The sequence below is a fragment of the Alosa pseudoharengus genome, unplaced genomic scaffold (assembly GCF_046254945.1).
Source record: "Alosa pseudoharengus isolate Yale_2024_CS ecotype anadromous, Long Island Sound unplaced genomic scaffold, YU_APseudo_1.1 YU_APseudo_1.1_scf_15, whole genome shotgun sequence".
Taxonomy (NCBI): domain Eukaryota; kingdom Metazoa; phylum Chordata; class Actinopteri; order Clupeiformes; family Clupeidae; genus Alosa; species Alosa pseudoharengus.
In genome coordinates this window covers 36,626,376-36,651,341 of record NW_027468620.1, presented here as the reverse complement: position 1 = coordinate 36,651,341, position 24,966 = coordinate 36,626,376, and the positions used below count along the sequence as shown (strand labels likewise).

General features: G+C 42.7%; 1 protein-coding gene across 1 annotated transcript; it reads right to left on the bottom strand.

Moving 5' to 3' along the window:
- Positions 1 to 8,167: 8,167 nt before the first annotated feature.
- LOC143123994 (sialidase-3-like) lies at positions 8,168 to 16,664 on the bottom strand. Its single transcript, XM_076285251.1, has 5 exons — positions 16,458 to 16,664; positions 14,445 to 15,330; positions 10,084 to 10,125; positions 8,432 to 8,448; positions 8,168 to 8,269 (listed from the first exon to the last, which is right to left on the bottom strand). Exons 1-5 carry the CDS (start codon positions 16,662 to 16,664, stop codon positions 8,168 to 8,170), a joined length of 1,254 nt encoding a protein of 417 aa, XP_076141366.1.
- Positions 16,665 to 24,966: the final 8,302 nt, after the last annotated feature.

The following is a 24,966-nucleotide window of genomic DNA, read 5'->3' as shown; positions in this document are numbered from 1 at the left end:
GGGAAATTGTGGCCCCAAAGCCAGACCAGTTAAGAACCACTCTAGGGACTTTGAGCTGCTTTTATTTATTTTGCATATGTAATACGTTTCATACACGTGTTTCAACACTGCATTTAGGTCGTTGCTTTTACCTTACCATTACCTTTCGCATGCCAGTTATGTATCCACCACCTGCCTGCCTGCAGCCTACTTCCAAAACTCCAAAGCTGCTTGCTGTCTGATTTGGTTCCGAGGACACAAGTTCAGTGTATCAACAACACTCAAAAACAGTTTATGTGATGTGTTAATCAATTAAATTTCCAAGAATTTTACAACAGCTAGTTCTGGAGTAGGCCATTCAACTAGCCCGCTTGCTTACGACGAGACTCAGGCTGCGCAATTGGCACCCGCTTCCTTATTTGGGTTTTGGGTTGCCAGGTTTTAGCCTATGACAAAACGGTTGAAATTGAAACTAAGTGATCGTGTAGGGTGTATTTCATACACAATCTGGTAACCTGGGAGATGTCAGACTAATAGAAAAAATGAATGGATCGATAATTTTAAAATGAAGTCTTATGGCCATGCAAATTACGGGAGTTTTCCGGGAGAAATAACAAAACGGGAGGGTGCCGGGAGATGACCTTGAAATATGGGAGAACCCGGGAAAAACGGGAGTGTTGACAGGTATGTCTTAGTCTTGTGGAGCACTACTTAGAGCAGAAGGTCTGTGCTACAGTTTCATTGATTATGACTTATATTAGTGCTGTCTGAAAGTGATGTGAACATATGGGACCATGAAGGCAAAATATATACTACACAAGCTCCAAATAATCTCCTTTATTTTTATAAATGGTGGTAAATACTGTTGAACATCACATTGTAAAGTCATCTGTTCATACAGTACAATCATCCTAGTTATTGAAAATAAAGATGAGTCTCTTGTCAAAAATGGAGGAGAGAATTTGTGTGTGTGTGTGTGTTTGTATTCCTGTGAGTGCACAGTAAACATGACCTCCTGCATGCATGCATGCTGTGTGTGTATGTGTTTGTGTATGTGAGCATGAGTGTGTGTGTATGTCTTTGTGTTTGTGTGTGTATGTGAGTGAGTGTGTTTGTGTGTATGTGAGTGAGTGTGTTTGTGTGTATGTGAGTGAGTGTGTTTGTGTGTGTGTGTGTGTGTGTGTTTGTATTCCTGTGAGTGCACAGTAAACATGACCTCCTGCATACATGCTGTGTGTGTATGTGTTTGTGTATGTGAGCATGAGTGTGTGTGTATGTCTTTGTGTATGTGAGTGAGTGTGTTTGTGTGTGTATGTGAGTGAGTGTGTTTGTGTGTGTGTGTGTGTGTGTATGTAGGCACCTCCACATCACATGAGGAAGAGGAGTTGCCCGCTGAAGGTTGTGTAATGCCCTGTGTAGGCAGATACCCAGGCCCCCTGTCCCAGACGCAGACACACAGTGTCACCCTTCTCCAGCTGCAGGGACACCCCCTGGGAGGTGTTGATGTCATGGGAGGCTACGTGGTTGTAGGCGGCTACCACGTGCTGACCGTTCTTCAGGAGGTTGGCTCCCGCTCCGTTGGTACCACCAGCAAAGATGTGGTAGCGGAATTGGTACACTCCTCTCACAGGAAGATGCCTGGGACAGAGAACAACATGCAGATGAAGAAAGGTCACGAAGACTAGAAAGGTCATGGAGACTATAACAGGTTGTGTGTGTGTTTGTGTAGCAGTTTACTGAAAGGATAGATGTGTGTGTGTGTGTGTCGCAGTGTACCGAGAGCGTACTGTAGGTGTGTGTGTGTGTGTGTGTAGTAGTAGTAGTAGTAGTAGTAGTGGACTGAAAGGATAGATGCGTGTGTGCGTGCGTGTATGTGTGTGTGTGTAGCAGTATAATGAAAGCGTAGATGTGTGTGTAGCAGTGGGTTGAATGTGTTAGTGTTTCCAGTCCTACCTGTGTTGGGGTCATAGGTGCTGCCGATGTTGATGAACACGTGGTTGAAGATCAGGGTGGTTGCAGTGTTGAAGGGTCCGATGTGTTTGTTCACCGACACAGCATAGGAAGCAGAGAAAGCCACCTTACTGTCTGTGGGAGAGAAACAGTGAGTTTCTGTGTTTGTGTGTGAGAGTCAGGGGCGGAGTTGCAATCGGGAGTTTTCCCGGTGGGCCGGCCGAGGAATGTGTGCGGTGCGGGCCGGCCCACACAGTCTTTGTTGGGTTTGGGCAGACCCTGGAGCTTCATCTTGGAGATTTGTGTGTCCGCTCTCTGCTGCAACCACAACCAGAGCAGACCACAGCACCAGCAGCACAGCTCCAGGAGTCTTCATCCTTATGCTCAACACACACACACAATCCTCATGCTCAACACACACACACACACACACACAACTCCTTTTATTTATTTAGCTATCAAAGAACCCATCTCAGCCAAATGGGACGGGAGGGTTTCTGGTCATGTGATGTGATTGTGAAATGTGGGAAGTTTGTGACACTATCAGCAGCAGTGGGGAAACCCAGGATTTCCTGCTTCATGTAGGAATATGCAATACTACAAATATTATGCTTCATGTGGGAATATGCAAACTACAAATATTATGCTTCATGTAGGAATATGCAATACTACAAATATTATGCTTCATGTGGGAATATGCAAACTACAAATATTATGCTTCATGTGGGAATATGCAATACTACAAATATTATGTAAGGTGGTTATTTATAACGCATTTCATACACAGAGACAATGAGCAGAACATGAACAGAAGCAAAGAATAGTAAATTATAGTAAATAAAAGTATAAAATGACAAAATACTGATATTTTAAGACTTATCAAAAGTAAATATAAGGTACATGTTATAACACTGTTGGAGCACAAATGCAGGAGACAAGAGGATTACACAGGGCTCTACACTAAAAAAAATTTCCAGGAGCACTTGTGCGCCGAAGTTAAAGAATGTAGGAGCACAGACAAAAATTTGGGCGCACAGTCAGTTCTGTACTTAACTTACACATAATCTAACATTATACTGCAGCTAACAGTTAAACATGCCAGTGGACCAATTGCGAATATTAATATTAACATTTAGGCTACAGGAAACAGGATTTTAAAGATCAGTGCCTACTTTATTTTCAGTCTGTTCTATTTTCCTACATTTTGTTAATGTAAAATAATATAATACATTGCCATATTTGCATTTAGCCTGTATATCAAGTATCCTGCCAAATGTAGGCTAATTTATTTATTTGTGAATCCATCTGTAGCTAATCCAAATATGCCCATGGTGACCTATCTGACTGCATACTGCCTAATACTACTACTAAAACAGTCCATTTTCTCTTCCACAAAACCCAACATAGGCTAATCAAGGATATATGTTTTATACTTTTAGTTTTTATTTGAAATATCTGCATTGATGGGGGCAGTAGGCAAACGTTAGGCCTACTTTCGTTTTGCACTTACACACACTCTGTGTAAACAAACAAGCATGCGTGGAAGCCTGGAGTTGTCAGTAGCGTTCTACCTTTGAATAAAATGTGAGTATTACGGGAGGCTACTTTTGTGCCGGTTCGCTACAGCTATATTTTGCATATTGCAGCCAATACGTCAACTGGGCTTAAAGGCATGTTAACTTTCCGCTTTTTCTGCGCGCTCTTGGATTTGATAGAAGCGACTACTAGCGAGTCACAACGCGAAACTGCTAACGTTGATGGGAGGTGTAGTTTTTATGCTGCATTCGCGACATGATTCTATGGTCTGCATAATGTTTCTCGATGTTGCGGTGTATTTTGTAGACAAACATTGACATGGTTAGAAGTCATTCGCACCAGTGCGCCTAAATATTTTTTTGCACCGCACGGCATCATTTTTACTCGCATGTGCGAGTGAAATGGGCGCACTGTAGAGCCCTGTTACAATTCAGCAGATTTAGCAGTTCAGCAGTTTTATCCTTTCCCAGCACAGCACCGGTCTTCAAGTAACTCAGGTAAGTTTCTTTTTCAATAATAACGAGGTCTTCTCACAGAAATCCTCTTCAATAGGTAAGTACAGAAACACGGGTAAGTCTTTTCCTTAACAATTTAACTTAAACAATGTCTTCACCGGTTTTCAGAGGCAGTCTCTTCAGGTTAGTATTTTCGGATAACAAACGCAAAAGTCCATCAACAGGCTGTGGTCACAAAGGCGGTCAATTCAAAGGCAGAGAGAGTCCCAAGAAGGTCGATTCAAAGGCAGAGTCCCAAGAAGGTTCATTCTTCCAGGCAAACACAACACTGAGCAAGAGAGTAGGGTAGTCAAGAGTGCATCTAATTAAAAGTAAGTGCATTTGATGGGTTAGCTGAACGGTTTGGTCTTAAAAGAAAAGTCTGAGTTAGAACAACCTAGTGTCTCTTTTTGGATGGTAACGGGTGTAAACCTTCATTGGGGACCACATGTGTTTTACAGTAACAGTGTTAACCCCGTCACGTCACAAGACTGTGAGTTATCTCCTCTGCCCGTTATGCATCAATAGCTTTCTCACACTCAGTCCTTCTTAAAGGAATGAAACAGGTGATATCTGAGTAGGAGGTCAAATATAAAAGCACCAGTTCATATTTCTGAGCAACCTATACCTGTGACATACCTCTTCAACCTATACCTGTGACAGACCTCTTCAACCTATACCTGTGACATACCTACCTGTGACAGACCTCTTCAACCTATACCTGTGACAGACCTACCTGTGACAGGCCTCTTCAACCTATACCTGTGACATACCTCTTTAACCTATACCTGTGACATACCTCTTTAACCTATACCTGTGACAGACCTACCTGTGACAGACCTCTTTAACCTATACCTGTGACATACCTCTTTAACCTATACCTATGACAGACCTCTTAAACCTAGACCTGTGACAGACCTCTTTAATCTAGACCTGTGACAGACCTCAGCTGACCAATCACAAGGGGATGTGGTTTAGACGTTTCTGGTTGCTTTTTGGAACAAAAACAATGGCAGTACTTCGAAAGGCGACCCAGGAGTTGAGGACGCATCTTACCACATAGCTCACCGTATTTGGCTTAAATGCAAAAATATGGGTCGTGACTTAATGATCATGGGAAATTGTGGGTCCCAAAGCCAGACCAGTTAAGAACCACTGATTTATACTATACTTAAGCAATATAGCACGAGTGAGAGTGGGGTTGGTCATGGATATTCCCACGGGTGTTGTTCGGCCGTAGCCACGAGGCCGGAGGCCAATATGCGGCCAAACTGGCACCCCATGTCTTTATTTACACAGTGTGATTTTATAATCATCCGAGATTCAAAAGCGCTTGAGAGAAACAGATGACACAACATTTTCAGTCATGAAGTTTAATGGTAATGGCAGAAGAGCAGTCCATGTAAACAGCCTACTGGCTCTTTGTGCTTGAAGCCTTGTGTCTGATCTAATCACATGGAAAGAGCAGGTGGCCAGAGAAGCTGGTGTGGAAGTTGCCGTTGTCTCTGGCCCAGCCGTTGGGGTACAGCTTCAGGTAGGTGAAAAGCATTACACAGATCCCTTATCTCTTCTTCGCCATACCGAGGATTGTCATGGTCCCATTTGTCAGGATTAAGAACCTCCATTTTACCAATGAGGCTATTGTAGGCCTCTTTTCTAGTGGCTTTGACACTGGCCTGTGCCCTGTTTGCTGTGGTGGTGAAGAGTCTGTCTTTCATACTCTCTGCTACTGCTTTGATGAACTTCACGGAGTCAATGATGGGGGACTTGCCAACACCTAACTTTTTTTTACAGCTGTGACTGCCCTACATGAAGAAGCGACCCAGTGGACTCTGAACACTCTCCCAATCCTGTTGAGGGTGATGTGTAGGTTGTGAGCACTTTCACTCAGCTGTCGCACATTTTTTGGTGACTGGCTATATAAAGAATACAGGGTGTCAAGGAATGCCTGGAAGTCTTTTGTTCCCTCTGTTGAGTCCAGTGCCTGGTCCACAGCAAGCTCCAGTCTGTGATTAAGGCAGTGCCACAGCATGATGCCTGGGAAGTCATCCTGGAGCAGCTTCCCCACACCTGATTTCCCACCTAACATTACACTGGCCCCATCACTGCAAAACCCTATGAAGACTTCTTGCAGCAAAAGTAGTGAAGCCATTCTTGAACAGGCAAGTCATTATCTTGTCTTTGATATGGGCAGCAGACAGACTACCCAGCTCAATCAGGTCCAAAGGAAAGGCAATGGGGTCCATGTTTCCATCAACACTGGTCTTCAAAAACACAATTAGTGTTGATTTGTGTCCAGAACTGGTTGACTCATCTGCTAGTTTTGTGATCTTGCATCTATTTTCTATCTTTTTCAGAAGTGCAGTTTTCATTTGTGAAGACACATGATCAATTATAACAAACAAAGACAGTCTTACTGTGCAAAACACGGCCTAGATCAGAAGCATTGGCATGCTGCAGGTCAATTAGGCTCTCGAAGTCTGTGAAAGGTTTGCTTTCTTTGGCCACATAATAAGCTGTCCTAAATACTCTTGCAGTGGTCTCATATGCAGCCTCCTCACTGGCGACATTCATGCTCAAAAGTATGTCTTTTTTTGCAGTTAGTTGAATTTTAATCGCTTCATTATGTGTGGCAGACTGTCTATGTTCACAATTTTTTTTCCGCAGTGATGAAAGTTGAACATCCCTTGAAATGGGGCTATCTTTCCTTTAGCACACTGACTAGCAATATTGACACCACTGGATGCCATGACACTGAGATCTTTCACTTCTTGGCATGGGGTACAGCCAAGCATTCCTGATTTAGCATACAACCATTCATTTTTTTCCATGAACTGTTCTTTTTTACGTACTGAGGGATAAGTGGTAGGCCTAACATCATCATTATCACCTGGTCCTGCTGTACTTGTTCCTGAAGATCCTTCAGCTATTTCATATGGGGCGCCAAATGTAACATGCCTTATTTCGTGGACAGAATGACTTTTGTGTGACGAAATACATATATTCATTACGAAACCATGTTACATCGTAATGCCAATTTGTCCACGGAATGCACAAATTGGTTTGCATTGTGTCCACGAAACACAATTTCGTGGACGAAATTGACTGGTGGCCTTTTCCTTTCGTGGACATAATGCTGAATGCACTATTCACTGTCGTAGACGAAATAAACTCTTTTTTTTGGTCAAAAGTAATTCTGTCTGAATGCACCTACACACATCATTCTGTGAATCCCATTTCAATTTCGTCCACGAAAGTATTGTGTTGTGTTACAGAAGGCATTCCGTCCACGCAATAGTAACTTAATAACTGACGAAATGCATTCAGTGACATATGCTTTCATTCTGTGGACGAAATGCATAATAGAATCACGTACAATACATTTCGTGAGTCAGCAGTTTACGAAATTAATTATGTGTCAGGATAATTTCATTACGTGGACAAAATGCATATCAGAATCACGAAATCAGTTTTGTGACCTGCTACAATACATTTCGTGAGTCAGCAGTTTACGGAATGAATTATGTGTCAGGATAATTTCATTACGTGGACGAAATGCATAAGAGAATCACAAAATCAGTTTTGTGACCTGCTACAATACATTTTGTGAGTCAGTAGTTTACGAAATGAATTATGTGTCAGGATAATTTTATTACGTGGACGAAATGCATAAGAGAATCACGAAATCAGTTTTGTGACCTGCTACAATGCATTTCGTGAGTCAGCAGTTTACAAAATGAATTATGTGTCAGGATAATTTTATTACGTGGACGAAATGCATAACAGAATCACGAAATCAGTTTTTGTGGCCTGCTATAATTCATTTCGTGAGTCAGCAGTTTACGGAATGAATTATGTGTCACGATAATTTTATTACGTGGACGAAATGCATAAGAGAATCACGAAATCAGTTTTGTAACCTGCTAAAATACATTTTGTGAGTCAGCAGTTTATCTATTTATTGTGCATAGTGTTGTCTGTGATGTGTGTGTGTGCTTCTTGTATGTTTTTATGCCACTGTCAAAGACAATTTTTTATGGACAAAGTTTTATGGACATTAAAGAAGTCTAAGTCTAAATGTGTGTTTATTTTTGATGTTGAGGTGCTGTGTATCCTTATACACCATTCTTGTTCATTTCTTAGTGTTTGTACATTAAAAATCTCACACAGAAAACACAAACTGTTTGTCAAGTTTTAAACAGTCATCCTCACATGGGGAAGAGCAGGTGGCCAGAGAAGGTGGTGTGGCGGTTCTGACTATCAAACACCCAGGCATTGGGCCACAGCTTCACATAGACCACATCTCCCACCTCCAGCAGCAGAGAGGCTCCGTTTGAGGGAGTTACACTGCCGCTTGTTTGATGACTGTAAGCAACAGCAACATGCTCTCCATTTTTATGAAGAGAGAGTCCTGTAGGTGTTGATGATCCTCCTCCATGAAGAAACACAACAAAGTGGTAGACCCCCCTTACTGGAGCTGTAAAGATCCCTGTGACAGATAAAAATTCAGAATAGAGAAAAATGAGAGATTAAAATATTTAAATAGGTTTGAACTATTTAAAAGTGTGAAGACAGCATGCCTGCTTATACAATCAGATGTTAAACTTATTAATGTATTGTTTTCATATTTACAAATGTATTTTTCTAGTATATTAGTTAAAGAAGAGACACAACTGCTGATATGCTGTTGTACTGGTGGCTCCAAAAAAACAGATGAATACCAGTCCCACTCATGCTCTCACACTGAGATGGATTAAAAATTTTCCATTTATTTATAAATTAACTACAGGGCAAGAACACATTGTTGTTTTTATATAAAATGATTTCAGCTAAGATGATCAAATGAAATCCCTTTGTTTACCTTGTAACAAATGTATTAATAATTGTCATATGAGCATTTTAGTTTTAACCTATGGTTATATTTATAGTTCTTAGCAGATGCATATGACCTAAACAACTTCCAATAACCTTAATAAACATTACATTATCTGAGATTACTTCTTATCTAGAACCAATACTCAGGTCCCTACACTGGCTTCCTGTAAATCACAGAACTTGTTTATAAATCAGTAAATGGGTCAGGGCCAAATTACCTCTGGTATGTTTCAGCCATATACACACCTCCTATCTATCAAATCACTCCTATCTATCAAATCACTGCAGACTGCGCACTGACTATTGTACTTTACCTTTCTGTTTTTTTTCTCTTTTACCTTTCTTTGTTTTTATCAGTTTCACTCTATAAATAGACCTCTAAACATTAAGACTTTAGTCAGGTTGCAAGATTAAGAAGGTATACCTCTATCACTTCTCACAGGCAACTTGAGTTGGAACTAACATCACATGCTTCCCTATTCTTAAACCTTTTAGTTTAGTTGGGAAGACATTAATCAGGTGGCGAGATTCTGGAAGTGCTGGTCCATCATTTCCCTGATGCAACCCCTTGTGGGAAGTGGATCTATGTTTGCGTTGTTTTGCTAAAGCACATGCCTGATCCATAGCCGACATCTCTCCTCTTGCGCTTTGGGCTTTGGAAATGAAAAAAAAAACCTGACTCCACCCGATACACTCGCAGGGTACCCTGGTGTCAGACCTACACATTTCGTACGCACATAATTTCACCATATTGCTCAGAGTTCAAAGCTTGACGGACCTTGTTTATATAGTAATGGTTGCTAAGGTATGATTGGACAAGGACCGTTTGGGGCAATTATATCTATGTGTGAAAAGTGCGATGTAGATAAGCAAGCAACGATAAATTAACATTATATCACATGTTCACATTACACACAGCCAACTGTAGCACCAGTCAAAATAACTCATTGGTCTAGTACCTGTGTTTGGATTGTAGCCATCTCCAACGTTAGTGAAGACGTGTCTGTAGACCAGGGGTGTTGCAGCTGAAAAGGGTCCTGTATGTCCACTACCAGATGTCAGCAGTGATGCAGAGAAAGACACCCTCCTCTGCTCTCTCTCCCTCTTCAGATCTGCCACTTCACTCACAGTGAGGCTCAGATTCATTGCATGAGCTGAGGACAACACACACACACACACACACACAGTGTTGTAAAAGTTGAATTACTGTTCCAAAAACTTAAGATTAATTTATTAACTATTTTTGTACCTGCATTTTCACTCTTTAGTTGTTCCACCAGACTCTCACTGGCTTTCAGTCGGGTCTCCATAGTCTCTGCTTTCTTCTCCAAAGCCTCCACCTGTGTCTTGGTGTGTCTGAGCTCCACTGTCTGCTCCGTTATCAGGGCGGTCATCTCTCTCAGCACAGTGTGGACGTCCGGCTGGCAGCTTTGTTGGGTTTGGGCAGACCCTGGAGCTTCATCTTGGAGATTTGTGTGTCCACTCTCTGCTGCAACCACAACCAGAGCAGACCACAGCAACAGCAGCACAGCTCCAGGAGTCTTCATCCTTATGCTCAACACACACACACAATCCTCATGCTCAACACACACACACACACACACACACACACACAATCCTTATGCTCAACACACACACACACACACACAGCTCTGTCTCTGCTCTGGCTACAGTGTCAGCTCTGCTCTCAGTGAGAACCTTATACTGCGTCAAAGTCTCTAATCAGAAAGATCCCCAGCTAAGGTGCGTCATTGGATTCAAGAATCCTCTCTTCAAAGGACTTTGAGCTCCTGTTGTTTATTTATCAAAGAACCCATCTCAGCCAATGGGATTAGAAGGTTTCTGGTCATGTGATGCGATTGTGAAATAAGGGACGTTTGTGACACTCTCAGAAGCAGCGGGGAAACCCAGGATTTCCTGCTTCATGTGGGAATATGTTACCTTGGAAAATCCAGAGTTCTCTCAAGAGCACAATTTAAATTGTCTCTGCGAGACACTGGCAATGAGTAATGATGCACGTTACTTTTGCCACCTGTATCGCGGGGAGCCAATCACATCGGTGTTTCTGATATAGGCGGGCCAAAGGCGAGCCAAACAGATGACAGTCGTAGTGTTATCGCGTCAAAGTCCGGAATCGGTCAGTAAACGTTGGTCGTATAGTGTTATCCAATTGCGTCGAAGTCCGGAATCGATCAGTAAACGTTGGTCGTATAGTCTTATCTAACTGCGTGCAGTGAGATTTTCAAATGCACGCTTGGTGCCACCCCTTGAGTTGGGCCATTACATTATTCGTGGCCAGACCCTTAATCTTTCTAGATTACCAGGGTCTGGAATCTCCAGGCTAGGAATATGTAGTACCAAAAACATTACAAATACTGCAATGATGCAAGGCACGTTTATTCATTTAGTGCATTTCATACAAAGACGGCTTGAATTTGGCAGCGATATAGGTAGTGGGAAGCTACTAGAGATGCGCGGATGGGCTATTATTTCAACCGTAACCGCATAGCAAAACTTATCATCCATCCGCCATCCATCCGCACCAACGTTTTTTGACCAATTTTCAAATCCGCACCCGCCCGCCATCCGCTGGTTGTTTTAATGTATATGGGTGATGCGGTGCTGCTGACGTGAGGCTAGAAAGCTCTTGCCTGTTCTAGAAAGACTGATCCAATGCAGTAAATATATTAAAAGGCTAAAGTCCTACATTGGCTATGTTGTAGCCTATCCCCAGAATATCAGCAGCAAACTCAGTCTCTGTCTCGCAAAAGTCTCCAAATAAAACGCAGCCTGTAGCCTACAATTGTATCATTGTAATAAAAAACGCAATTTAGCACATCATTTCAACATGCTGCTATTTAGCCTACTAATTAATGCCTATTGTACTTTATTTTTTGCAAAAAGAAAGAAATCCTTAATAAAATAACAAGTCATTCACATTATAGGCTACTTTACGCATGCACTGTAACCCACCGCACAGCAGTGCAACGTGCATGTTTACATTTTTAGTAACAACTTGCTTGCTTGCCTTACACATCTAAGTTTTCCGACTATTTTTCTTACCTTCTTTTTTCCGCTGTGGATGTTACTGAGCTTGTAGAAGTTTTAGCTCTTACGTTCTGAACATCTCGCACTGCCATTGCCCGATGTCAATTCTGAGTCATACCACACCATAATCTGTCTCCCTTTTAAATGCCTATTCCCTATCGAAACAAAATAACCCAGTCAGTCTCATCTACGAGATGTTTAGGCCTCCTCCAATACTGGCAGGCAGCTAGGTTGCAGATTTGCTTAGTGGCCTACCAAGGCTCTGCAACGAGACGCGACATGAGAGATGAATCATCGGTCAACTTGCACTGTAGCCTATTCTACTTTCTTATTGCACACTGGAGAGAAAAACATGTTGGTAGGCTACGATAGGCTACTTAATTTAAACTCTGTTACCTTTAGTGTGTGTGTGTGTGCGTGCGTGAGGGGTTGCTCAGTAAAACATCGGAATACACCAATTCCGCAACACCGTCTCTGATAGATAAACAAAGCAGCATGCATAGAAGCAACTAGGCCATACTGCCTGATGAAAATTTGACTATTTCAAAGTGTGCTCGTTTTTTTCGGATGTAGGTAACACAATTTAACAATGTATAGGCTATATTTTTTTCATTTGATTGGTTCAACCGCCACCCGCCCGAATTTTATTAAAATATTATATTTCTTCACGTCATCCGCCCGATCCGCGGTTTAACCGCGGAGTCCGCGGCTGTAACCGCGAACCGCGCATCTCTAGAAGCTACGTCAAGGCGAGACTTCCCTGGTGAGGTGAAACTGAATAAACCAATCACATGCAGCCAGTGCTAAATTCTGATCTATCCACCTATCTTTTATTAATTAACATCTGCCGGACTCTGCCCACTTTGTGCGTCTGACTTCGCTTCGCTTCGCAGTGCACATGTAGGCCTACTGTCGGCAAAATACACTGTCAGACTCGCACCCAGACGCAAAATATGCTGTCAGACTTGCACCCAGAGACAAAACAAGAGGATGACATAAATCCTGTTTACCCTTCATTTATCATTTATGTGCAACGGCTATTATAATTTTCACCCACCTTTTTAGACCATATACCACCACAAGTAGGAGCCCAAAACACACTAGGGCTGCAACGATGAATTGATTAGTTCTTGACTATTAATTAATTCATTCATTAATTTATTGATTGATTGCACTTTATTAATCCCCACGGGGGAAATTATTTTGCTACCTGGCAACCACATGTAACGGAGGAGAACTGAGCTAGCATGCTAGTTGCGCGGGTAAATCCTTACACCCCTAACCTTAAGAACACTTCTAACCGCTGAGTTGGAAGCCTGGGCTTTTAGCTCAGTGGTTAGAGCCTTCGACTCCCATGCCGGTGAGTGTTGAGGTGGCGGGTCCGAGGGCTATGAGCTGCCAGTGTTTCCCACAGAATTAAATTATATTTGTTGAGGTAGGTTTGCAGAATTAACTTGAATGCAACAGTTTTTAACAAATTAGCGCAGCGTAGTTATGATGCTAACCAGATTTAAGCACAACTTAGCACAACCTGGAAAATCATTGTGTGGTGGTCAGTGTTTATATTGTGGTGGGCCGCCACAAATAAGTCAATGTATGGGAAACACTGAGCTGCGGGCGAACCGCCCTCTGTTACACACACACAACAACATACATCAGTAGGACTGGGGCCTGTAAGTGTTAGTCAACTGTTAGTGCCACTGCTAGTGAACATGCTGTACAAGGGTCCTCCCTTCACAGGCAGCACACTCCTCACCTTCCTCATCACCCTGTTCTAGAATTCCTCCACAGAACTTGGGCATGAACCAGTGACTGAACCTGCTTTGCTTATCAGTTTGTTAAACCTGTTCCTTTCCTCATCTGTTAGGCTACTGCCAAAATTAATCAGGGTTGTGCACAATTCGAATTGCAATTATGCTTCCTGTTTGCCACCTCAATTGAAATGCAAGTGAAATTCAAGAATTGAATTGGAATTTAATAGCCAGTTTCAGTACAATTCTGGAATTTTGCATAAGCCTGCACAACATGTCTGATGTAGGCCTAAATATAACAATATGGTGCATTATATAATAACCAACCAAAATTGACGTCTTCATTGATAAAAACAGCATAATAATGTGTATTTTACTCAAAAAACATTATTGTCAAAGTGTTTGAATGTTCACTTGTTCAAATGTAGGCCTATTTATTTAGGCAATGGCTGACTGACTGCATTGGCTCTGGATGAAGAAATAAAGTCATGGTGCTATTGAATAAGAAACATGTTTATTACAGAAAGCACTTCGGTTTCTCCACTCAGGCAGCCTGACTTTTTTTTAGCAAGATTTCGTTTTCATTTGGTACTAAAGTTACGTTTGAACTGCTTGATTAAATTTGTTGACACTGACTGATGGAACATTGAGTCCTGGAGGAAAAAGGTTTGTCTGTAGGAGATCTGTAGTCTATCATAGAGCAACGTCCTCACACAGATGCGCCTCTCTCTACGTCTGATTGGTTAAACGATGTGCAGTATCTCTGTGAGATCAAACTCCCTGAAGACCATCTGAAGACGTCCCCCCTCACCACACTCCATGAGGCAGGCGAAGCGCCCCTCCGCCTCACAGCGAGCGAGGTCTGAGTAGCCGCTGCGCCCCGGGTGGATGATGTGGGGGTCCCCCCAGGGCTCGTGGTCCTGGAGAGACCTCCTCAGGTGAACCCCCAGCTCCAGCCTGTCCCAGTCCTGCCCTGCGGTGGGGTGGCTGAAGAGCAGAGCCGTCTGTGAGGACGCCCCCTCCCCTGTGGGCAGCTCCCTGGCGGGGAAGCTCACCACGCTGCCCTGGCAGCCCTTGCCCACCTCCGGCAGTGCCAGGTGGCTCAGCGGCGTGAAGCTCTCCCCGCCGTCACCACTCAGAGCCTCCACCCTCCACTCCCCGGTGCTGCGGGCGTTCAGGTACACCTGCGTCCTGCCCTCGCCATCAAACACCTCCGCCAGCTGGCACTCTCCCGTCTCCGTGGCGACGGGCTGGCCGGCGCGCCAGGTGCGCAGGTCGTGGCTCCGCAGCACCACCGAGTGGGTGCTCACGCACTCACAGCCCCCGCAGCAGCACCACAGGCCTGGGTACTGGCGGCACCCCTCCACCAGCTTCACATAGGCGGGCACCAGCAGAGCGCCACTGCGGAGCTGGACCCCGTGGCCCGGGCCCACGGCGAACGTCTGGTAGTGGGCGAAGGTGGCGTCCATGACGCTGCTGGTCAGGTCGGTGGGGTCGCTCCAGGTCTGGCCGCGGTCGACGCTCGTGACGTAGCACAGGCGGGTCTGGCCCGGCTTCAGCATGCACTCCAAGGTCGTACCCCTCAGGCAGATGAAGAACAGAAACAGGGTTCCGGAGTTCCGCTCGAAGACTGGGCAGGGGTTCATGGTGCGGAACCCATCTATGGACGCCTTCATCAAGTCCTCGGTGGGAGACCACTGCAATAGCATAGCAAGTTTCAAACTAGAATGTAATGCCAGAGGAATTACAATAGTGGATGGAAAGCTGCTAAAGTTGGTGGGGAAATTCCTGGAAAAAAACATAAAATCACTTAATCATTGAGTTCATACAAACCCTCGTACCAAAAGACCTTGTGTGTCAAGGCGTTCTTGAGATATAACACTCAAGGTGTTTTTGACCTTGACATTTGACCTTTGACCTCCAACATCAATTCACTTCATCTTTGAATCCATACAAATACTCAAACCAAATTTCAGGCATGTATGTCAAGGAATTCATAAGACATTGCACTCAGAGTGTTCATTGACTTGACCTTTGACCTCCAACATCAACTCACTTCATCTTTGAGTCCATACAAACACTTGAAGCATATGCGTCAAACCGTTCTGGAGATATAATGCGCAACGCATTAGATATGGCTGTGACTTTTATTTTGACACACGGGAAACACTTAAACAGGATGTGTAGTTTTAGGGGGCACCTGATTGTATGCATTATTAGAAGCTGAGAAAGTTGATTCACAGGTGACACCTGTGCCAGTGTTCTAATTAGCACGGGAACTACTCTGGGACATGGAGAGACTACCGTGGACACGGCTGGTGTGCCTCCATGTTCTGTTCACACCTAAAGCAAGACCTTTACTATTAGAGCTAAATAAGAACTATACTGTCACCATTCATAGTCAACATCTATTTCCCGTTTCAGCTGCAGGAATTTTGTGCTAAAATACAGCTGTATGTCGCTGATAAATAAGGATGAGGCAGAGATGTAGTACTAAAACACAACCATGAGGTGGCGCTGTTGTGGTGTGTAGATAAGGCAGAGGTAGTACTAAAACACAGCCATGAGGTGGCGCTGTTGTGATGTGTAGCAGGCAGAGGTGTAGTACTAAAACACAGCCATGAGGTGGCGCTGTTGTGGTGTGTAGATAAAGCAGAGGTGTAGTACTAAAACACAGCCATGAGGTGGCGCTGTTGTGGTGTGTAGATAAAGCAGAGGTGTAGTACTAAAACACAGCCATGAGGTGGCGCTGTTGTGGTGTGTAGATAAGGCAGAGGTGTAGTACTAAAACACAGCCATGAGGTGGCGCTGTTCTCCTGGGTACCTGCAGTGAGCCGTCAGGCTGCCGTGAGCCTTTTCTCATCACCAGATTCTCTGCGTGTTCGTCTTTGCTAGAGGTGCGCTTCTCTGCAAACGCCAGGAAGGTGTTCCACTCCTGAACGTAAAGCAGCGCTGGGATTCTGAAGTCATGATCTTTATCAGCAAACACCAGCGTTTCTGTGGAGTGAGACTTAGTCGCTCTGCTGCCCATTGTCAAGGTGCGTTCTGCAGGAAAAATCAATCATATCAGTCAGTCATATCGGTCTGCTCTGACCCAAATACAGGATTTCTGATAAGGATGTTAGAATAAGGGTGTCCAGCAGATTTTTTCTCTAAACAGGAGAGAATTTCCATGGAAATTCTAGAACATATTTTGTGTAATCCCTGAAGCCTATGATCAGCTGACTGATCATATCAAGTTAAATGGTTCTTAGCATTCTTAAATCATACAAGAAAATAGAAATAGCATGCTTGGACAAAAAGCAATTTATTTATTGACATAACAAAGTATCAGCTATCAGGAAATGCAATTAGTGCCGTCATACCAGGTTAACAAACTGAGATTCCTGCAGAGACTGGGTCAGTGGTCAGGCAATGCGGTCACAGAATATGGGACATGAGGTCACTGTACTGTTTTTATTTTCAAATTGTTTTATTTTTCTGTTTGCTGTTTTATTCTAGGCTGTCTTTTTTTAACGGATGGAAATTAGCAGTCACAAGTGAACTCTCTTATGTACAGCTTGTCTGTTAATTAATGAGCATTGTCCTATTACATAAGCAAATAAAATAAATGGCACACTACGCACCAAATAAAGATGAACTACTTGTTCAAAAGGGTATCTGCGCTAGAGGCTTACCTCTCAGGTGCTCTTCTCTTCTCTTGCTCTGCTCTTCTCTTACGAGGGTGTTTGCGTTTTAATATCAGAGGTGAGGGAAGGCCCTCCTTCAGGGTCACTCACCTGATTCACCTGAGGGAGGGATTCCCCCCCATGCCACTGATGACCAGCAGGGTCGCCAAAGTGATGTCAATCCAGGGAAATCCTTCAGCACCTATGTCATCGAGGTGTTGTTACTGTAAAGACATTTGAGTGACATCAACGAAAACAACATACTGCACCATCATTTACAAGACACACACAAACACACACACAAACACACACTCACACACACACACACACTCACACAGCCTACTACCAGATGCACACACACCCATGCCCTTTGCTCCTTCACAGGTGATAACTCATGAGTTGCGCCCTGATGTTTGGCTAGTTTTGAGATATAGTTTAATTTATTTACACCACCAGATTGACCAATAACACATCTGCCCTGCCCTATTATTAAGCCATGAAAACAAAATGTTTCTTATTGCTTACATAAAATCAAAAGTATTACACAGTTAGCGAAACCTTACCCTCAAGGAGCAAAACATCAGCCAAGATTTGCACAACTATAATATAAGCACACTCTCAGCCACACACACACACTAAGCACAGACTAAGCACATTGCCAGCCTCACACATTTTGAAAAACACTGCACACAGTAGTTCACAAAACACTAACACACTTAAGACACAGAAATATAACATAACAAAACACTAGTATATAAGTATATATGCTCTTTTGATCCCGTGAGGGAGATTTGGTCTCTCAATCCGTGAAACACACACAGCACACAGTGTACACACAGTGAGGTGAAGCACACACTAATCACGGAGCAGTGAGCTGCCTGCATCAACAGCAGCGCTCGGGGAGCAGTGAGGGGTTAGGTGCCTTGCTCAAGGGCACTTCAGCCGTGCCTACTGGTCGGGGTTTGAACCAGCAACCCTCCGGTTACAAGTCCGAAGTGCTAACCAGTAGGCCACGGCTGCCCTAACAAACTTATATAACATAACAAAACACTAACACACTTTAAATACAGAAATATAACATAACAAAACACTAACACACTTTAGACACAGAAATATAACATAACAAAACACTAACACACTTTAGACACAGAAATATAACATAACAAAAAACACTAACACAATTTAGACACAGAAATATAATTCTGTCACTTGACCTCTTACTTCTTGTAAATTTAAGGTGGAGAGGCTGAGTGGGGACACTGAGGATGAAGTCACTGAGGATTAGCTCTTTCTTTTTTGCTTGTTGTAGAGCTGCGCCGACACCTGGTCAACTCCAATGATCTTACTGGCCATCTTGGTCATGCGCTGCAGTCTCTTCAGGTCCTTAAAGCAGCACTATGTACATTTTTAACATTAATATAACAGATTCATTTTGATTGCAAACAAACTTTATTGTATTGGGGAGAATTGTGCATCTAGCATAGCTGGATTGCTACATTAGATTGCTTTAACATATCCTGAAAATCCAGAGTTCTGGCGGGAGCACAATTTGAATTTGCTCAGCGAGTCACTCTGGCAATGAGTATTGATGCTCATTACTCATGTCCCTTGTATTGTGGGGCACCAATCGCATTGTATCTGATATAGGCAGGCCAGAGGCGAGCTAAACAGATGAGTAAGTGCAGTGTTATCCAATTGCGTCGAATTCTGGAATCAGTCAGTAAACATTGGTTGTAGTGTTATCCAATTGCGTCGAATTCTGGAATCAGTCAGTAAACATTGGTTGTATAGTGTTATCCAATTGCGTGCAGTGAGATTTTCAAATGCACGCTTGGTGCCACCCCTTGAGTTGGGCCATTACATTATTCATGGCCAGACCCCTAATCTTTCGGATTTGGGTTTGGAATCTCCAGGCTAGTCAACAGTGGTTTATATAGCTTCATTTATCTGTAGCTTTAACGTGCATGTTCCCAAACATACAGAACACTCTGCAGAAGACTTTAAAACATTTCAAGAAAGTGTTTGTGTAATCAGATAAGTAAGTATAAGTATATATACTCTTTTGATCCCATGAGGGAAATTTGGTCACTGCATTTATCCCAATCGGTGAATTAGTGAAACATAAACAGGACACAGTGAACACACAGTGAGGTGAAGCACACACTACTCCCAGTGAGCTGCCTGCTACAGTGGCACTCGGGGAGCAGTGAGGGGTTAGGTGGCTTGCTCAAGAGCACTTCAGCCGTTCCTTCTGATCGGGGTTTGAACCAGCAACCCTACGGTTACAAGTCCGAAGCGCTAACCAGTAGGCCACGGCTGCCCCTGCAGATATGATTCAGTTTTCTTACAAAAACATCCAATGCTGCATTTTCTTGGTTTTGTTCAGTGTGCATTCATTGAAAATCAGTTAAGAATCTATTTCAACTCCCAGATATTTGTAGGTTGACACCTGTTGGACTAATTCACCATCCACCACAGTGGGAGGACCTGTTATTCCATTTTTACTAAAGATCTACGAGCATCTCTTGTTTTCTTTACACTGATCTAAAACCTGTCAGCCTTTAAAAAAACAAAACACCGGTGCTGTGTCATCAGCATATTTAAAATAAGTGTGAGCTGAAAAGGAGCTTGACAGTTGTTAATGTAGAGCAGGGGTCGGCAAATAGTGGCCCGCGGGCCAATTTTGGCCCGCCATTGATTCTATCTGGCCCGCGAGATGACGTTAATTTGCTGTTGAATGAATTTTTTTTTTAACCCCATGTTTTTAAAAAGAAAAAAAGGCCTACAGCAATCCCATCAATTTCAAAACATTTATTGAGGTATAGATGATAGTCCTACTAAAGTGACAAAACAGGTGGAACATCCTTGCAGTTATCCATGACGCACAGGTCGGAACGGTATTGGCACGCGAGTGCGCGTAATCTTGTGCAAAAAAAAAACAACAGTGTCCTGTCTCCCTCTTCCAGTGGGCAAGGTCAAAAATAGCCTATGTTTCGTTAAATTAATAGGCTTGGCATTAAGAAATGCAGGCAGGCTCAACACATACCTCTGCTTCCATTCTTCTTTGTAGGTCCTGCATTCTGAATCAATTTTTCTTTTCAAGGCTTTTGACAACGACATTTTGCATCGATAACTAGCATATAGCAATGTTCAGCTAATCATTTACACGTCATCCAAAAGAATAATATTTGTAGCCTACACATTAGTTACGGCAAGTTGCTAGGCAAGTCGCCTGTTTCATGAGAGACGACAGGAGATGCAGCAGGCGGCATAAAAACAGCGCACATAAGCAAATAAACGTTTTTAATGGAATTAAATTAAATGCATTTTAAAAGTTAGATGATGTTTATTTTAATATAATATAATAATTAATAATTTAAATAGTAGGCCTATAACCCCCCCCCCCCCCCCCCCATTACAAAAGCTATGGCCCGCGATGCCATTGTCTGAAAAAAAATTGGCCCGGGTCCAAACGTAATTGCCGACCCCTGATGTAGAGCGTGTGTAGGATGGGGAAATAAGTGTGAGCTGAAAAGGAAGCTTGACAGTTGTTAGTGTAGAACGTGTATAGGATGGGGAAATTTTTTTTAACACCTTTAATGAAAGGACAGTGGAGAGTGACAGGAAGCAAATGGGAGAGAGAGCAGGGGTGGGATCCGGAAAGGACCACGGGGCGGGAATCGAACCTGGGTCGCCAGAGTACGGTGCAGGTGCTCCAGCCAGTCGCGCCACAGCTGGGGCCTGCGTCTATGGTTTTTAAGGATGAGATGCGCAAGTTAAATCTGTCAGTCAAAAAGTCATAAATCATTTCTTGGTGTTTTATGCCCCCAATGTTGTCTTCAAGGCAGCGCTGCCTGGAAGGCACTAGGGTTAGCCATGGGTTAAGGTTGGGGTTGGGGATGGGGTTGGGGTTAGGGTTGGGTTTAGGATTAGGTGCCTTTAAGTCAGCGGTGGCAGCGCTGCCTGGAAGACGACGTTGGGGGCATAAAACACCATTGAGCCCATAAATCTATAAAAATCAGTTTAGGATTTACTCGAGATGTACCAATTTTCTCACCATAGTTTGGTTGGATTGTGTTGATTCAGCACTGCTGAAATCAGTGAACACAATCTTGACCAGGCTCTTAGCATGTTCAAGGTGCTCATAGATGTTATTAATCAAGGTTAGCAGCACATCCTCAACTCCTCTCTCTGCACGATAGGCAAATTGATTTGGATCTAAAAGAGGAGAAACCTAGCCTGGAAAAATTCAAACTCATTCACAAAGTGAATAGAGTCTGGTGGCTCTTGATTGGGAAACGTTTGCAACACTTGCATGGTGACGGGCACCAACTTTGACATCATTGGTCCAGCCTTACCAATCACATTGATCAGAGATTCCTAACGTTACTTCCTACTTCGCCTAAACTTTACAAACTGACAATAAACAGCATCAACAGTCAGGAAACAATGTATGTGGGTCTACCTTTGCTGTACATAAATTTCTGCATTTTTCCAACTGCATTTTTTGACGTTTGCAGGTGTTGCTGCTTCTGTTTATCACAACAAGTTTTGGTTTCGTCTTCCTCTCTCGTCGCTGATTGGCCTGACATTTTTCTTGTCTGAGGGAAACGGTCATTAATGGTGTTCCAGACTGCACAGGCACAGGCACCGTCATTTTGAATTTCCCCCTGGGAATCAATAAAGTATCTGTCTATCTATCTATCAGAGATTGTTTCCACAGGCTGAGATCTACGCTGGTGTGTACTGACAGCTGGAACAGCCTATGGAAGGGCTGGGAACTTCACATGTGTCTAGTGTAAATCTAGTGATTTAGCCTATGGAAGGGCTGGGAACTTCACAGGTGTCTAGTGTAAATCTAGTGATTTAGCCTATGGAAGGGCTGGGAACTTCACAGGTGTGTGTAAATCTAGTGATTTACATGTCTGAGATATGATTTAACATCATCCATAGAAAAGTCAATATCCACACCCTTACTGCTATGGTGGCCTCGTGCTGTTCTGCTTTCACACCCTATGTATCAAATGTACAATAAAACACAATATAATACAAAACACACTTGCTTGGACTCCCTGCCAGGCTCTCCTAGCATCATTTTTGAAGTGTTTATGCAGCTATATACAGTCAGTGCCAATGAGCTCGTTTTTTTGTGTCTTTTTATCGTCTCTGCTTCCTCCTGATTTAAACAGATGCTTTTTCTCATTAAAGAGTTGCTTTAACTCTGGGGTCACCCAGGGCTGGGTGTGTGTGTGTGTGTGTGTGCTTTAACTCTGGAGTCACCCAGGGCTTGTTGTTCAGAAACTTTCTTGGGGATGATTGTGTCCTCACAGTGTATATCCTACTCTGAGAAAGCGAGCGATGCATCATAAATGTATTTCATCTCCACAAATGTGTTCACTGTAGTATATTCTATTTTGAACATATATTCTGCTCAGATTCCCAGAGCGAAATGAATAATTTGGAAATTAATAGATGTATTATTGAGTGATTTCACAATGTGGACAGAAAAAACATCCTCATGTGCAGGCCTGGTCTTGTGTGTTGTGTTTGGTCACTTATATCCTCATTTGCAGGCCTGGTCTTGTGTGTTGAGTTTGGTCACTATATATCCTCATGTGCAGGCCTGGTCTTGTGTGTTGTGTTTGGTCACTATGGGAAATATCAAACCTACACTATTTTCAAAAGCAAAATAAAAAACATTACCAAAAGATTATCATTATCAAAAGCAGAAATGTCACATGTTTTGTATTCAGCACAATAGTGTGTAACTGATTCAAACAGAATCAGATCATAATTTGTGTGTGTGTGTGTGATACGACAACAAAATATGTATTCTGTTTTATTTAGAAATAATTGTATATTTTTGACTGAAGTGTTCTGTTTAATGATCTGCTGGGTGCTGGGTTTAGAATAAAGACTGGTCTTTCTCTCTCAAACAGACCCAACTGTTTGTAATCAGTTATTTTCACCAATTGCTTACGCACAATTTTGAAAACGGGGCCACACACACTCACACACACAGACACACACACACACAATAACATAACTCCACACTAAATAGAAGAACATGTCAGATCCCAAGTTGACTTTACAAATGCTGGGTGACCCTGAGTGGAGTAGTCAAGTTTTTTTACTCATATACACATGTATAAAATCATGATCATTGTTAATAATTACTCATGTACACATGTGCAAAAATATCAAATCACGATCATTGTTAATAATTACTCATGTACACATGTGCAGAAATATCAAATCACGATCATTGTTAATAATTACTCATGTATACATGTGCAGAAATATCAAATCACGATCATTGTTAATAATTACTCATGTAGAAATATCAAATCACGATCATTGTTAATAATTACTCATGTACACATGTGCAGAAATATCAAATCATGATCATTGTTAATAATTACTCATGTAGAAATATCAAATCATGATCATTGTTAATAATTACTCATGTAGAAATATCAAATCACGATCATTGTTAATAATTACTCATGTACACATGTGCAGAAATATCCAATCACGATCATTGTTAATAATTACTCATGTAGAAATATCAAATCACGATCATTGTTAATAATTACTCATGTACACATGTGCAGAAATATCAAATCACGATCACTGTTAATAATTGACTCATGTACACATGTGCAGAAATATCCAATCACGATCATTGTTAATAATTGACTCTATCTCTCACTATCTGCATCTATGGGAAGGGCAGCATGGGCGTGCAGCTAATGGGCCTAACGACTATGTGTGCGTGTGTCTGTAGGCTACCGACTGTGTGTATGTGTGTGTGTGTGTTTGTGTGTGTGTCTGTCTGTCTGTCTGTCTGTGTGTGTGTGTGTGTGTGTGTGTGTGTGTGTGTCTGTAGGCTACCGACTGTGTGTGTGTGTGTGTGTCTGTACTGTAGGCTACCGACTGTGTGTGTGTGTGTGTGTGTGTGTGTGTGTGTGAGGGGGAGAGGGGGAGAGGAGTGTCGACTCAGAGCTGAGGAGGAGAGGAGGTTGTCTACGTGAGGTGAGAAGTGTCACTCAGAGCAATGTCCATTTCTTCAACAGTAGGCCTATCCCTGTTGGTAGAGCAGTTACAATTGCTACTGACATGTCTTCACAAATATATTGGCCTGCAATAAATTCAACACCAACAATGATTGTAGCCTATGCAACTATTCTATTAAACACTGTGTGCTATAGTCTAAACACTATAGGCTATGACCGCTATGTTCTCGCACTATTTTCCCCCATTATATTGTTTCAGTTATCCAAAAGGCTCGAAGGAGGCTCTTTATTATATGGCAATTTTGGAAAAATAACTAATAAAAGTGAGGTGAGGTGCCCCCCCACCCGTTGTTCTCTGGCGCCGACCCTGGCAGAGGTTTATATTGGGATGTCCAACATGAGGGGTCATATCTAATCTGTTGACTGATTATGGAAGGAGTCTCTTGCTTTCAGATGTTTTTCCAGGTAGTGTACAAGTGAAGGGACAGACGAAAAAAGGCTTTTAGAAAGAAGTATTTTGTAGTATTTTGAAAATACAAAAATACAGTAGGCTATTTTATTTTTATACATGTTTGGGCTGCTGCATTTTGTAGCTTATTTTGATATTTTTTTTAAGGTGGGTAATTTGGTAATTTGGAAATACATTTAG